General features: G+C 46.2%; 2 protein-coding genes across 2 annotated transcripts in view; one reads left to right on the top strand and one right to left on the bottom strand.

Moving 5' to 3' along the window:
• Nucleotides 1–8,466, bottom strand: part of TEC (tec protein tyrosine kinase) — a 54,948-nt gene extending 46,482 nt beyond the window's left edge. Inside the window, exon 1 of the mRNA XM_014945518.1 lies at nucleotides 8,366–8,466. The gene's annotated coding sequence lies outside the window, so the exon portion shown is untranslated. The remainder of the gene's footprint in view (nucleotides 1–8,365) is intronic.
• Nucleotides 8,074–12,736, top strand: part of SLAIN2 (SLAIN motif family member 2) — a 61,793-nt gene continuing 57,130 nt past the window's right edge. Inside the window, exons 1-2 of the mRNA XM_014945496.1 lie at nucleotides 8,074–8,434; nucleotides 8,541–8,704. Coding sequence (XP_014800982.1) covers nucleotides 8,074–8,434; nucleotides 8,541–8,704 — 525 coding nt within the window. The remainder of the gene's footprint in view (nucleotides 8,435–8,540; nucleotides 8,705–12,736) is intronic.

Genomic DNA, 12,736 nt, shown 5'->3' on the forward strand with positions numbered 1-12,736 from the left:
CTTTTTATCTTTCATCAAGCATCCACCCTTCTATGTCATTCACATAGAGCAGAAGTGAGCCAAGATTATGTCTACACCATAACAATAGCTGTTAGCAGCCCTGTTGTAGGCACAAACCCAACCATTCTCCCTAAAAAGTGAATAAGCTTAATAAAATCATATCCTCTCTTTAGTTAGCCTTTTAGTTGCTTTTTAGATGGTCTGTTAAGAACAGCTTAATAGCAAGCTGTAACATGGAAGGCAATGCATTTCACTGAGAGGGCAGGTTATCTGAGGCAAGAGAAACAGGTTTGTGAGCAGGGGATTAAGCACGGCTCCCGCATGCCCTATAACCTCCACCAGAAGCAATTCCAGCATCTACACACCAGCATTACACTTTTAACCACATTCAGCATGCAAAAGGCATAGCCCAGGTATCCGAATGCTGTATAGTAAGATGCTAGCAATAGATACTAGATATCTACATAACTTTTTTTCACTATCACAACAGTTCAACTGAATATACCAGAAGCCATACTATGTTTAAACACATTCATTAATATGAAAAATTCACACTTATATTAAGAACTGGTTTCAAATAGAGACAGAAACAAGCACTTGCTAGACTACACGGAAGCTACACAGTAAGAAATACTCCAATAATAAACAGGGGAATTTCAGCTGAAGACAAAGCTGTGAAGTTGACTCTGGTGACAAACCCCTGGCCACAACTCATCTGTTGACATCCACGTTGACTAACAGGTATATTTCCTCTCAAAGGCTTGTTTTGAGGTACTATTGAGGCCACTTTATAACTGTTGCTTTTTCCCACCTACTGAGTGGCTTAGCCCTAAACCTCCCTCATGCAGACGGTGCTGATACACCTAAAGCTACAGGACAGAACCACCTTCTGTGCATGAGGAAAAACCCAAGGCAGAAAGTGGGGGGCAGGAAATACTGCAAGTTCCTGTTTGTCAAGTTTCCCCTGCAACATGTTCACCAGGATACATTCCCTCCGCTACAAAACAAGGACAAGAGATTGGACCCAAAAATGAATGGCCATTTATGCTGCAGTTGAGATTTTGTACTCCTGTTCCCACATCTGGCAATTTAGGGCTACGCATACCAAAGTGGTGGCGTTGGCAAGGTCAGGGTTCTTATCTTCTGATTCCAGACTCTCTTGGCCTGTTATGTTGGAGAGGTTACAAGGAAAACTTCACACAAATGAAAAATCAAAATTCCCTCCCCATCACGCCACACCCTTAGTTCACTGAAACTCTTGGTGTGAGAACTACCACTTGATTGCACTCAAAATTGTAAAAGCAATGCTACCAGACCAGATTTCATGTTCTCAGGCTTGTGCGTGTCCAGCTGACACACTACTTGAAGGACTGTACTTGCAGCAGCTTTCATTTTCTTTAACCAACTAACAAAGCCTTTCAGTTTCTGTATTGCTCCATGCTTGAACTATATGTATGTTTTGATAGGGATTAAAAATTAAAAAAGTCTAAGACCTCTTCAAATAGAATCCATGCTGCTGGGTACTTTCTGGAGAGATACTCGGAAGAGCAAGATGTATTTTCCTCAAAGCTAGAGGCAGATTCCACATAATTCTACCCTAAAATTATTTGTAGGGTTGTGATAACTTGTTAAACTTTTATTTGCATTTCAGCCACTTACTAATAAAGTCTCCACACACAGGACTGAAAATCCAGGCTATGACCTTGAAGAATTTCTTCTTCACATACAGTGCAACCTAATACAAGGACTGAAAATCCAGGCCATGACTTTGAAGAATTTCTTCTTCACATACAGTGCAACCTAAGCAACAAGGGAGATCAAAGAAGTTTTGTTTCCCTCATGTCAAAATATAAGTATTCATTCAGGGAAAAAGGAATTCTCAATAGATCTGAAAATTAACACAAGTGAGGCATTGCTGTGGTCTCATGTCTTCCCATTTCTCTCACTCCTGCAAGGTAGTGAGCTTCTCTACAAAGCACCCCTTGATGTCAGTTCTCAGATGTTGGGGTGCTTCAGCAACCTAAGCAACAAGGGAGATCAAAGAAGTTTTGTTTCCCTCATGTCAAAATATAAGTATTCATTCAGGGAAAAAGGAATTCTCAATAGATCTGAAAATTAACACAAGTGAGGCATTGCTGTGGTCTCATGTCTTCCCATTTCTCTCACTCCTGCAAGGTAGTGAGCTTCTCTACAAAGCACCCCTTGATGTCAGTTCTCAGATGTTGGGGTGCTTCAGCTGTTGTGAGCTAAACAGGGAATGAGAGGCACTCGTCAGGTGTCACCAGGCACCTAGCATCTTAAGAAACAGCATTCAGCTTAACCACTCTTCAAAACATCATGCAATATGGTTGTTAACACTCAATAGTATCATACTCCACAATCCAGTCCCATTTGAGGTCAAAATTACACGGAGTAAAGTTAAGACACTGCAAAGCCAAGGCAAGATAGTACTTTATGGCAAGGTCTCAGGTTTTCACGGGCAGGAGTAAAGTTAAGACACTACGCAAGATAGTCCTTTATGGCAAGGTCTCAGGTTTTCACGGGCAGTGCCTGCTTCACACTGACTTTCAGAGTTGGTTTCAGTTAAAGAGATCCAGAAAAGGGAGGTGAAATTGAAGGAATTTTGCTGTTTGCCCATGACTTTACGTTTTTCATCAGACAGCTGTCATCCCCCTCATGCTTTGAGAGAGTGTCTTGGTGGGAAGAGAGAGCTGCTGCGATGGCGGTGGAGGCTCCAGCAGCCCCTGACGCAGAACCACAGCTCTCTGGCCGATCGCTGCTCTCACACCCACAGCCTGTCACCTTGTCCCAAACCACCCTCCCATAACACAGACCCTCACAGTTCATCTCACACACTGGAGCTGTAAATACGCTTCCTCCCAACAACTGAGCCCACTCCATTTAAGTGCCACTGAAGATGAATGAGGAGTCCAAGCTAAGTCCCCCTTCAACGCCAAAGATGACTTGGTCCTCACAGACCACCATCACAAAGCAAACCGAAACAGCCTGACCAGCCATGGTCTGAAGAAACACTGGCCTGATGGGAAAAGCAAACCACACGTGGCTACAGAACTAAACATATCTCATACAGCATTATGCACAAGTGAGCTGAATTGGAAGCTGCAATGACAATTTTGAACTGGTCACTTTCAACACTCAACTGCTAGATCTGTTCATACCAAAACAAAATAATTCTTTAAAGCATCCTTGCTGGATTATAGTTTAGGTAGGAATTTTACTTCCAAAAGATCCCAAGGTATGTTTAGGATTACCAGTTTAAAGGAGCTCCCACGGGACAGAAGCAGCGGTCCATTCAGCTCAACTCAGTTTACACGTTAGGAGCACATCCCCCAAATTGTGTCCCACCACCCAACGTGGGAGAGGCCCCCTATCTCTCTCCTCCTTCCACCATGGCTCCGGGAATGGCTGCAGTCTGCAGCTTCAGCTGAGAAGAGATGCTTGTAATTGGGGAGAGGTGGAAGAACACACACACACACAATTATTCTTTCTGCCAGGATGTGGAACTTGAGCCTGTGCTATAGGACATCCTGTAATTCACAGGACGAGCAGCAACCCTGAATACATTAAGAATTTGATGTACTGTGGTTCTCTCGCCCACCCTGTAGACTAGCACAGAGACCCTGACAAAATGAGGGGGTTTTTTTGCACAGGGCTGCCTAGCAGAGAGTTACAAGGGATAGTATGTTCAGCTAAAACAAAATGGCAGTTATCATCTGGGTGTGATGGCAATTTATGTGGCTATTCTGGGGGTGAATGGGCAGGGGGTGGAGTCTTCTTTTGTTTAATGAGTATAAATAGTCAGGAATTGGTCCCAGTCTAGCATGACAGGGTTAAATGCACTCTCCAGATTGGCAGGGTCCTGGTGTCCTGCCCAGACCCTGGGTCAGCAGGAAGAACCCCGCTTCCTGTGCCACCCAAAGCCAGGTTTTATCTGCCCCACATTCAAGTGGAAACAAGGCCTAGATCTAAAAGGCTCTTACGTTTTAATCAGATCGCAGCTCGTAATAGGCACAGGGCTGAGTAAAACCCCTCCTGACAGGAAACCCAGCTGTGACCTACTTGAGCATACATGAAGTTATACCCTACGTGTGGCAAAGTGGTACCCATTCATACATCCGCTGATAAAAGAAACATGAATGAGGAGAAGCCTGAGTGCCAAGAAAGCATTCACCCAGGTTCCACATAGCCCAGCACACAGCAGCTTTTTTTTTTCCTCTTTTTCCTGCATTTGTTATTGTCCATAGGATTTTCACCTTAAGAACTGAATAGAGCAGCCCAGTTGGCAGCCTGCTGCTTTGCCTCAGAAGAGGGGCTGTGACTGCAAACGTGGCCAAACACTTCTCCCCCCATCACCAAGAGCAGAGTCCCACGGCTGTCCCCAACAGAGGGGGAACATGTCTCCTACAGCAGCCATTGGACAGACTCAGTCTCCCAAAGCAACTCCTCTCTCTCCAGCAGGGTGCCAAAAACCCTCTCTCCTGACCACACCAAGCTAGGCATGAGCTTTACTGAACCCCTCTCAATACAGGACAGAGTCATCCAACTAAGATGATGCATCTTTTCAGCAATGTCATTTTCCTTCTGAATATTTGAATATTATCAAAACCAAAGATCTAGGCGAGTCATTCTTCCTAAGAAAGGTAAACCCTGCCCTTACCCTGACCCATCCCTGGAGGTTTTCAAGACCAGACTGGACAGGGCTTTGAGCAGCCTGGTCTACTGGGAGGTGTCCCTGCCCATAGCAGAGGGGTTGGAACTAGATGACCTTTAAGGTCCCTTTCAATTCAAACCATTCTATGATTCTACAATGGACAGACATACTCCCAGGAGGCTTCTCTTCCAGAGATTTCATGATCCCATTTGAACACAGCAGCCACTTCACTGTGCTCGCAAGGAACAGACCTCTTCTAATCCCATCCCACCTCAGAGTCAAGGAAATTGTAAAAACCACTGCCCTCCCCACAAAGCATCTCCTACCATGAGGCTCGTAAAATGAAATCTATCTGGTTTTCCAAGTTTTACCTCACATGGTATTTTCCCTGACTCTGAATCACGGGCCGTGCTGCTAAGCTGGGGCAAGGGATGACTGAGAACTGCCAGAGCTGTAATGGCCACGGGGCAGCGGTCAATCACAAGCCTCTGCTCCCCCAGTTCCTCTTCTGACGTGCCAAATTGCATACACGTCCAATGGAACACCAGCTTCTCCCCCCACCCCACCTACAACACTGCTTTCTTTCATAGTGCTTTCTCCTGTAGAAAATACACATAGAAAACCAGACCAGAAGCAGGAGAGCAGAGTGTTCCTCTGCCTGAGGGTCAGTAGAGCAAATGGGGGATTCGCCTTCACAGGTAACATCCTCTGTTAACAAAAAAACACTTCTTGAGACACAATTGATCATTTGTTAACACAGCGTGCACTGGTTCACACACTGGTTCCTACAGAGCTGTGCACTGTTATATCAGTGACATATCTAATGCCAAGAGGCCTTGGCCAGGAGAAATAGGATAAATAGGGCTGATCCCTCTGCAGTGAGAGGGAGGTCTCAATCAGTGTAACGATAGCCATTCCCTTGTGTTTTGCACAATGGAGGAAGCTATGGGTCATTTACATTTAATTCATTTAGGTCATTTAATAAACGTCATCACTCTAACTTCCACCAGGGAACAGCTGACTGACCATTCCTACTGCTTCGTTGCCAATGTAATTCTGGTACAAATTCAAGGTAATTCTGTACAAATAGAAGCATCTACATAATAATAGAAATATCTGTAGCATAAACCCAAACATATATAGCAGATGTCCTTCAGAAGCATATATGGTCTTTGAAATATAAATAACCACCACCTCAGGCCTTCTTCTCCAAGCCAACCTTTACTCCACTTTGCCCAAGTACCACTTTCCATATCTTTTGATTTTTATACTGGTATTTTCTTATCCTATATCTGCAGGAAAGCTGTTGTAGACTGCCACAACAGTTTTTGGCACACACATGATTCTTTGGCATACACAAACGTGCCTTTTTCTAAAGCACAGTTCCAAGTTCAGCAGTGAAAAGGTAATAGGTTACTGAAAAAAGTCAAAACAAGCTAAGTAGAAAAACATCTTAGAGGTCAATGGTTAACAGAGGTTAACATATTTTTCCATAATCTTTGCATTGACAGCAGGAAGCACAGACTTCCATTGTCTAATACACAGAAAATGTTTTGCATATTTGAGATACAAATATTTGTATGAAACTTACACCTCTATGCACCTTATCTTGTGTATCCAGTTCATAATCTAACACAAGACAGAGGGAGTTAAATCTACAACAGGTTGCACCTACGCTTGGCAGAGGGGGAAGACTTCTTGATGCCTGCAAGCAATTCTATTAAAGTAACCACTTCCCAGCTATTTTAATTTTAATTACAGGATACCACACTATCATGGCATTTCTGAGTACAATGTTGTTTCAGGGCAAGATGAAACAATATGGAGCTGATATTGTTTTATCAGCTCTATTTTATTTTTCTCCCTTTCTAGCCATTGTAGGCAGTCAGCCAGGTCACTGGATACATTCCAACACCAAATCCACAATAGTGAGCCCATAGCTAAGAATTAAAACGTTAACTTAACTTGGGACATAAATCTAGCTGCCTCGCAATCAATGGTTTTAAAAGATTAAAAAAATCATATATTAGCATCCTGAAGAAAAAAAAAAGGTAGTACTCCTATAAGTTTTGAAGGGCTAATAATATCAGGTGTGGCAGCTGAGAAGTGGAGTTATTTCACCATGTAGGCCTAACTGGCAGTATGTTTTTACTATGTGAACTCCAAATCTTTGTTTTTGATTTTCACATCTGTGAGATTATCGCATAAGAAAAAAAAAGATGAGGAGGGAATCACCAGGTGCCAAATACAACCACATTTCTCTGTTTGAGTTGTTTCAGCAGGCAAGCTCACACAGAAATCATTCGGTTCAAAACGCTCATGTTATTCATTTAAGGTTTTAGCAGAACATGTAAAGCACACTTCCATTGAGGAATAAATGCAGAAATAAATGTGATTATTTCACCATAAGATGTAATTTCTCAATAAATAAAACACATAAAATAAAACCAAGAGAAACAAGACTATCAGAGGAGAGTCTGATAGCAAATGGGCTCTCTCCTGCTGCAGTCCCCTTACAGATCATAATCACCCAACGGCTGCAAGTAGCACCCTGCCTGGGAGCTACCTCCCCACCTACAAAAGCAGTGCCCGTGAAACAAGATCAGGATGCCCAAAGGGCCTCCTCTGCACAGGTGGTGTGATCCGAGCAGCACAGCTGGTGTGCCGAAAGCAGAGAGGAACATGTCCAAAACCCCTCTGGGTGCTCCCTCAAGTGCAACTGGGAGCTTATTTGTATGGGTGGTGCTTTCTGATGGCCCAAAATACCCTAAACGTTTGTATAGCAGTTGTAAGTAACGACCCATCTTCCAGTCACTGCAGAGTTATGAGAAATTAAAAAGCGATGCTTCGTCCTGCAGCTACGCTCTATCAAAGGTGAGACAGTCAAATAAGGCATTAGCAACATTTTCTCTAAAATAAAAATAAATGTTCCAGAAGGAGGTACTCACAAGTCACCTTTTTATCTGCATTTCTGCTCCAGTTGGTTTTTCCATCTATAAAAGCTACAGTCTCACTTATTCGACTCGTAAAACAATCTTAAGTATTTCAGATCAGCATTTGTCACAGTGCGGTACAAATCTGTCATTCCAAGCAGAGAGCTCCTGGCTGGGTCTATGCTCAAAGGCTCAGTTTATGGTTCAAATAAGTATGAGTTCTGACTTCTAGGGACTCAGAAAGGAAGCCTGGGGAAAAGCACCGTGCCAATGTAGTCACCTACAGCACAGAGCCACCAGTATGCTGTGTCCCGGCATGAGGTGAGGGAAGAGCATTCGCCACCGGGAAGGGACAACCATGCCGTGGGACAGGGAGAGGTGGAATTATTAAGGTGACTGAACTCACACACAAGGCTGATGGTGCCCTGAGAGGAGGTGGAACAGCCTCAGTAAAGCCCAGCAGGGTTAATGACCCAGGCGTCAGGAGAGAGCGAGAGAAGAAAGTCACATAACCACGAAAATACCCATCCACAGTCAGCCTTCAAGTTGGACTCGGTCTCCTGGGCTGCACCCCCGCACGCTACACACATTATCGCCCTTTCAAGCAAAAGTTTGAGGACGCAGCTTCTGTCACAGCTCCCGTGTGACACTCGGCAGGGGGAACACGGCCACCGCTTCCAGCTGCCGACACCGGTCCCCCAACCGCCGCCCCCCCGGGGGACAGCCGGCCCCGATGTCCCCAGCCCCAGCTCTGCCTTACCTGGCCGTCCCGGGGGCCGCCGCCGAAGGAGCTCCGGCGGCGCGGAGAGAGGCGGAAGGAGGGAGGGAGGCACCGCACTGCCCCGCTCCGGCCCGGGAAGGCGGCGGCAGCGCCTCTTCTTCCTCCTCCTCCTCCTCCTCCTCTTCTTTTACTTCTCAGGGACACCTTCAACTAGATCAGGTTGCCGGCGGAGGAAGCGGCGCGGGAGAGACGGACCCCGCAGCGGAGCCCCCTCTCCCGCCCCGGGCACCCTTCGTGCAGGTGCGGGGTGGCGAGGAGATGGAGCAAGAAAGTGGCCCACATCAACGGCCAGGAGCTGCCCAGAAACGTGGGGGTGAAGTAAAGAGAAAAAGGCAAACTCTCCTCTCCCCTCCCCTCCCAAAAAATCTAGCAGCTTGGCACCAGCTGCCTTTAAATGGGTGTCACCGGTGGTTTGGATCAGGTGTTTCTCATTCCAAACAGGGACTGTGGGCACAGGTGTCCTCTGTCCTGAGTGGCCTCTGAACCCTCAGGCAGCTCCTACCGAATGGTCATCACCCATCTGCCCGTACCCGGGTGGCCCCTGGGGTTACGGTTCCTTCCTGTGTACTTAACACTTTGTACAACCATGTGTTGCATCCAGCCACCCCAAAGCTCAGACGCTCAACCGCAGCCAGAATAACTGAAGGAGGCTTTTTGCACCTGTCAAGAAAGAGTCTGTGTTGAACTTCAGGGTCATAGAATAGCGTGGGTTGGGAGGGACCCTTAGACGTCATCTGGTTTAGCCTCCACTGCAATGAGCAGGGACACCTTCAACTAGATCAGGTTGCTCAGAGCCCTGTTCAACCTGGCCTTGAATGGTTCCAGGGATGGGGCATCTGCCACCTCTCTGGGCAGCCTGGGCCAGTGTTTCACCACCCTCAGTGTAAAAAATGTCTTCCTTCTGTGTAGTCTGAAGTTTAAAGCCATTAGTCCTTTTCCTATTGCAACAGGCCCTGCTAAAAAGTTTCTCCCCATCTTTTCTGTAGGCCCCCTTTAAGTACTGAAACACCCCTTTAAGTACGAAAAGGGTCTATAGTGAGATGTCACGCAGGCTTCCTTCTTTACCTCCTTCTCTTAGCCCAACCTTACCTATAGAAACTGTCAGTCTGCAAAACTTCATTGAGAGAAAACAAGAGCTCGTAAAGTTCAGCTGGAATACATCTCTCCTGTTTCTAAGTGTCAGCCTAGAGGAGAGCAAGCAGGGGCTGTGCCGCTTGCAAGCAATTGTTTTGTTGTGAGTGGTGCGTAAGAGCTGGATCAACACAGATGTCTTTCTGTTCAGCTCGGAGGAAATGACTTACAGAGTCTTTGTTTTCACTTGGGGGATTTCCTCCAAATGGCGCTTTTGGCGCTGTGGCCACGTCTCCGGTGCCCGTCACAACCACTGCTGAGACCAGGGAGTCACAGGGCTGCATCCCTGGTGCGTGGGGCTTCTCTGCTACAAACACAAGGGCTGTCTCTGTGCAGCCACCTCACGGTGACCAGCCTGCTCTCACCACCCTCCCTCACTGCGTCCCCACAAATCTCGGGTACCCATGCAGACCGCCTTACCCACCACCTCTGATGTGGTCAGTTTTGCAAAGCGGGCCACTTGTGCTTTATTTTTCAAGAAACAGCAGCTATATCTTTCCCCACCCTGTCTGCTGCTGCTGTGGCAGGAGGAAAGGACAATAAAATTCCACAGTTGCTTAAGGAGAGACTTGGAATAGCCCATGAGGAACCATTTCTGAGCTGCAGAAACATAGTGTCATCTAGCAGGGAACGGTTATACTACAATGTGGCTTGACCAGCAGCAGCTACCTTACTCCTGAGACTTCAACCCAGAGCTACACCAGCAGCAAAGGGACAGCAGAGCCCACCTCTGTGATTAAAAGCGTGTGGCTATTGCCATGCTGAAGGTGTTTTTCTTACAACCAGGAGTTGTAAGACCAGGAGTTAACCACTCTGATGTTGATCGGTCAACTGACAGGGTGTTTGTGGACGAGGTGTGGATCACAGGTTTTTTTGCAAGCTTTATGAACCTTGCCAGATCTCAGCCCTAAAAATGCTCTCTTTTCCCCTCCCACCTTCTTCTACTGTAACAGCAGAGAAAGACATCAGCAGGACAGTAGGAACGAAGCAATTACAAGATGACACTGCTTCTGAGGACAAGGGCCTCTGGGGGAACGAAGAGGGTTGGTGGCTGCCTGAAGGCTGGGCTTGCTTTGAATTATAACTGCTCTGGGCTGGATGGCAGCTGTGAGAGCAAGGAAAAGAGCTCTGCAAAGGCTGGGTGGTGGAGGATGAGGATGTGCTGAGCATCAGGAAACCCTTTCTTAAATGTACGCTGAGGACATGCATCAAGGAAAAGCACAAATGCTCTCAAAAGCTTTGGGAAAAACTTTGGGAAAACTTTCCAAAAGCCTTGGGATAAAGCACTGTCCATCATCCTCATGGCTTGGTGAGCAGGGCAGGACCGTGCGTGTGGATTTCTGCTGCAGAGTTTTGGGTTCTTATGGCCTGTACGTCTTCACTCTGGTTAAACAGAGCAAGGGGTGTGATTTCTTTCTGAGAGACGTGCCAATCCCTGCACAATGCCAGGGTTTGCATAATTACTGGGGGAAGGAGGTTTAGTTTTGCAAGGAGGGGTTTGTTTTCCTTTAATACTTCATAAATATCTAAAAGTGCCCATCACCAGGGCTGCTAGCGTGTCCTGATCAAATGTATTTAAAGAGCAAAAGTACTTTTCAAATATTAAGCTTCTTTTATACTTCTGTATAAATTTTACAGCCAGGAGGAGCTGAGCTTTCTATTCAGGGGAATGTTTTGGCTTCAGGATTAAAAAAAATAATAATCCACTTTGCAGAAAAAGCAGCAAGCTGGAACCAGAAATGATTTCATTTCCCTAGAATTTCACATGCACAAATGTTATGCAAACGTGGGGAATGCAAAAAAGGAGGGGAATTTCAGGGCTTTGGTTCTATTTCCGGAAGAGTTCAGCGTTACTTGCTGTTTCCACCTTCTCTCTCCTGCTTCTTAGAAGTTCGGGACCCCCATGAACTGGGGTGGTGTAGCATCAATCCCATCTCTGGGTGAAATTACCGTCTAGACTCTCTCCAAAGAGAGAATTCAGCACTTTTTGAACCCAATTCACCCAACCTGTTTATTGTAGGATGAGATAAATTGTCCATGGACAGGTTTCTCCTTCTCTCAGCTAATCATTAAAAGCGTGACAACTAGATCAGGTATTTAGTGCATCTTCATTGTTAACTTTTGAAACTAAAGGAGGTTAATTTCTTTTTAACATGCCTTCCAGTTCAAGCATACCCCCAGAGTTCTTTACTGCAGCCCATTGTAGTAGTACCTTCTACAGCTTTCTAGTGGGAAACCAATAACAAACTTCCCCCAGCATTGTCCCACTGGCTCAGGCCAAGAGTCTCCAATAGTGACTAGCACTTGACACCTAAAAACAAGATGTAGGTAGGACCTAGGATCAGGAGTTGTAGCTCTAGGTAAAGTCTCATGCAAGTCTCTAACAGTGAGACGATATCCTAATTTTAATTTCCTTGCACAATAGTTCAGGTTGGGCTGTTAAAACATGGGATATTCTTGTTATTCATGTAACAAACTTGCTTTTTGATCTTGCTAAACTTGCTGATGCCTGTGGAGATGTGTTCCACAGTCTGATTGTGCATTTTACCAACACTATTTCCCTTCCAGCTTTTATGTGATTTTTTTTTTTATTTTATGTGATCTGTGAAAGAGAGAGAAAGATTTTGTTCTTTTTCTACCTAGCTAAGTTAGGGGGGAAAATATCAAGGGTGGGTCAATACAGTCACAGTGTGTATTGAGGGAACAATAAACCCACAGAGTTTCTACTAAGTCAAGTGGCAGAGCACATGCTCTCCAGCCTGTGCTAATGGGATGTCTTTCAGGACAGGGGGTGGGAGAGGCTCTTTGGGGTGCAGGAGCCATGGGGGATCCCCAGGGCAGGGGCAGGACCTCTCAGCCAGACCCTGTCCCACCACTCCAGCCAGGGCAGGCTGAGGGGCAGCCGGGTTTAACCGGAGTCCAAATCATCAGGCAAGGTAGTGAGGATGAGACAGGTCCAAGGACAAGCTGGGAAGTCACTCCATAGCTCAAGGACAGGTCTGGTGACTGCCAGGCAGCTCCATGGTGATGAGGCAGGCCCAAAGTCAAGCCAGCATCGGCCCAGAAGTCAGATCCTATGGCCGGGCAGGGCAGGGCTTTGGGGAGCTAGAGACAGGCACTGCTGTGGTGTTGGGGGATGACAACATGGGGGGACTGAAATGGAGTCCTCGGCCACTGGAAGGCTGGTGGGAGGCCCTGGCAGGGCAGTCAGAGCCATTA

The sequence above is a fragment of the Calidris pugnax genome, unplaced genomic scaffold (assembly GCF_001431845.1).
Source record: "Calidris pugnax isolate Ruff unplaced genomic scaffold, ASM143184v1 scaffold58, whole genome shotgun sequence".
In the NCBI taxonomy this organism is placed as follows: domain Eukaryota; kingdom Metazoa; phylum Chordata; class Aves; order Charadriiformes; family Scolopacidae; genus Calidris; species Calidris pugnax.